Consider the following 2,006-nt stretch of genomic DNA (forward strand, 5'->3'; position numbering starts at 1 on the left):
TTCTTTTTATTTGCTTCTATTGAATGAAGATGGATAAGGTAGTTATGTCACTGTCCTTGAATGTATACATTTTAAGGTCTTACGAATTACCATTAGGAAAATTTACTTGCCATAACTACCTCTAAGACTTATTCATGAATAATAACTACCTTATTTTTTATTTAACTTTCGTAGCTTTATTTTTCTAAAATTACATTTTCAGTAACTTTTGAAATACATGTACCTCTCTATTCTCCCTCACTACACATTTAAGATTTATCATTCTCTCTAAACCCTAAAAATAATTCTCTCTCCTCTCTCTCCCTCCCTTTCTCTATCTCCGGCCTCTCTTCTCCTTCCCCTCACTTACCCCTCCCTCCCTTCTCTATCTCCACCACCCACGCCGCCGTCAACACCACAACCACCGCCACCACTATTACTACCATCTCCATCTCCAAACTCGAAAAAAACCTTAAGGTTCTAATTCTTCAGATCTGAACTCCATATGCTTCATGTATTAATTGTTGACAGTCCAGAAAAAGGAAGTAAACAGAAAAAAGGAAGAGTCGGAAAAGTCTCCTCTGATAAAGTGGCCTCCATTTAGCAAGAAGACTGAGCATATGCAGACTCAATTCTTGTGCCTCTAAGCAAATTTGGATTTCTTCGCATCCTCCTTAGTGAAACCGAGGGACATCTTGGTGATGATAGCGCTGGTGACAGCGAAACCAACGGGGAATCTCCATTCACGACGGAAAAACACAGGCCATGGATCGATTTGCCTCATTTTTTCTTAATTAGGTTTGAGACTGTCACGGTGGTTGTCGTTTTTGCGAATTCTTCACGTTGGGCTTTAGTGAGGAAGACGGGTTTCATCTTGTATTTCGCTGTATTTCAATGTATTCATCTTTTTTTTTTTTTTTTTTTTTTTTTTTTGTGTGTGTGTGTGTGTGTAAATATAGTGAATGTTCCAAATATAGAGCCTATTTTCACTCTACTTTGTTTTCACGATTTTTGTATTTCTCTATATTTCAATATATTCATCTTTTTTTTTGGGTGTAAATATAGTGAATGTTCCAAATATAGAGCCTATTTTTACTCCATCTTGTTTTCAGTTTTTTGTATTTCGCTGTATTTCAATGTATTCATCTTTTTTTGGTGTAAAATATAGTGAATGTTTCAAATATAGAAGCTATTTTTACTCTACTTCTAAAAGTTTGGAATGGAGTAATTTGGAGAGAGAAACGTGAGCTGTTATGGAACTTCAGCCGCTATGCATGATACGTGGTTGATTTAATTTGACTTACCATTTAAAATGAAAGAAGAGAATCTATTCCATAAATACAGCCTATTTTTACTCACCCAGATTTTGTATTTCAGTGTATTTCAAAAATGCGAACTCTGCCGAATTTTGTATTTCCGTGTATTCCATAAATTAAGTCAACTCCAACAAATGGATATCAAAATGATGGAACTTTAGTTTGAATTCAGAGCAAAATTAACCAGTGAACACAGGAAATAACGTATCCTTCCAACCTGTATCATATTACAACGATGCATAGAGGATCATGATGAATAAGTAATCAACATGAAAATAAAACCACTGAAATTTGAAAAACAAACTTAGATTTTTTTTCCAAAGGCTGGGGCCGATGTGAGCGATAGAGGAGTTCGACAAACTTGATAATGAGAGGGTGAATTCTGTAGCGAACGACCTCTTCCACTTTTTAATCAATAGCCAGATTAATCCGATGTTAGAATAAATGTGCTGTTAATTGCCAAATCCTTGAACTGGTGGAATAACATCAAACAAGTACAATTATTTCACTCATAATCTTTGATCTGTTTCCTTATTTATTCCCACTATGATAATATCTCAATATAAAATTTTCCTTGGTTTGCTTAAGAACTTTGCTCTACTATTTTTGTTACTTGTGACAAACAACACAACTTTTACGTTCTTTGGTGTTCTGCCTTTTACCGTTATCAAAATTGCTTTGTGAATTTTTCTTCATCTGCGCTTTACAATT

General features: G+C 34.8%; 1 protein-coding gene across 1 annotated transcript; it reads right to left on the bottom strand.

The window, feature by feature from the left end:
- Positions 1-555: 555 nt before the first annotated feature.
- Positions 556-888, bottom strand: LOC132054809 (ATP synthase small subunit 6, mitochondrial-like). Its single transcript, XM_059446782.1, has one exon. It carries the CDS (start codon positions 761-763, stop codon positions 623-625), a length of 141 nt encoding a protein of 46 aa, XP_059302765.1. The 5' UTR covers positions 764-888; the 3' UTR covers positions 556-622.
- Positions 889-2,006: the final 1,118 nt, after the last annotated feature.

Source organism: Lycium ferocissimum, chromosome 4 (assembly GCF_029784015.1).
Source record: "Lycium ferocissimum isolate CSIRO_LF1 chromosome 4, AGI_CSIRO_Lferr_CH_V1, whole genome shotgun sequence".
NCBI lineage: Eukaryota > Viridiplantae > Streptophyta > Magnoliopsida > Solanales > Solanaceae > Lycium > Lycium ferocissimum.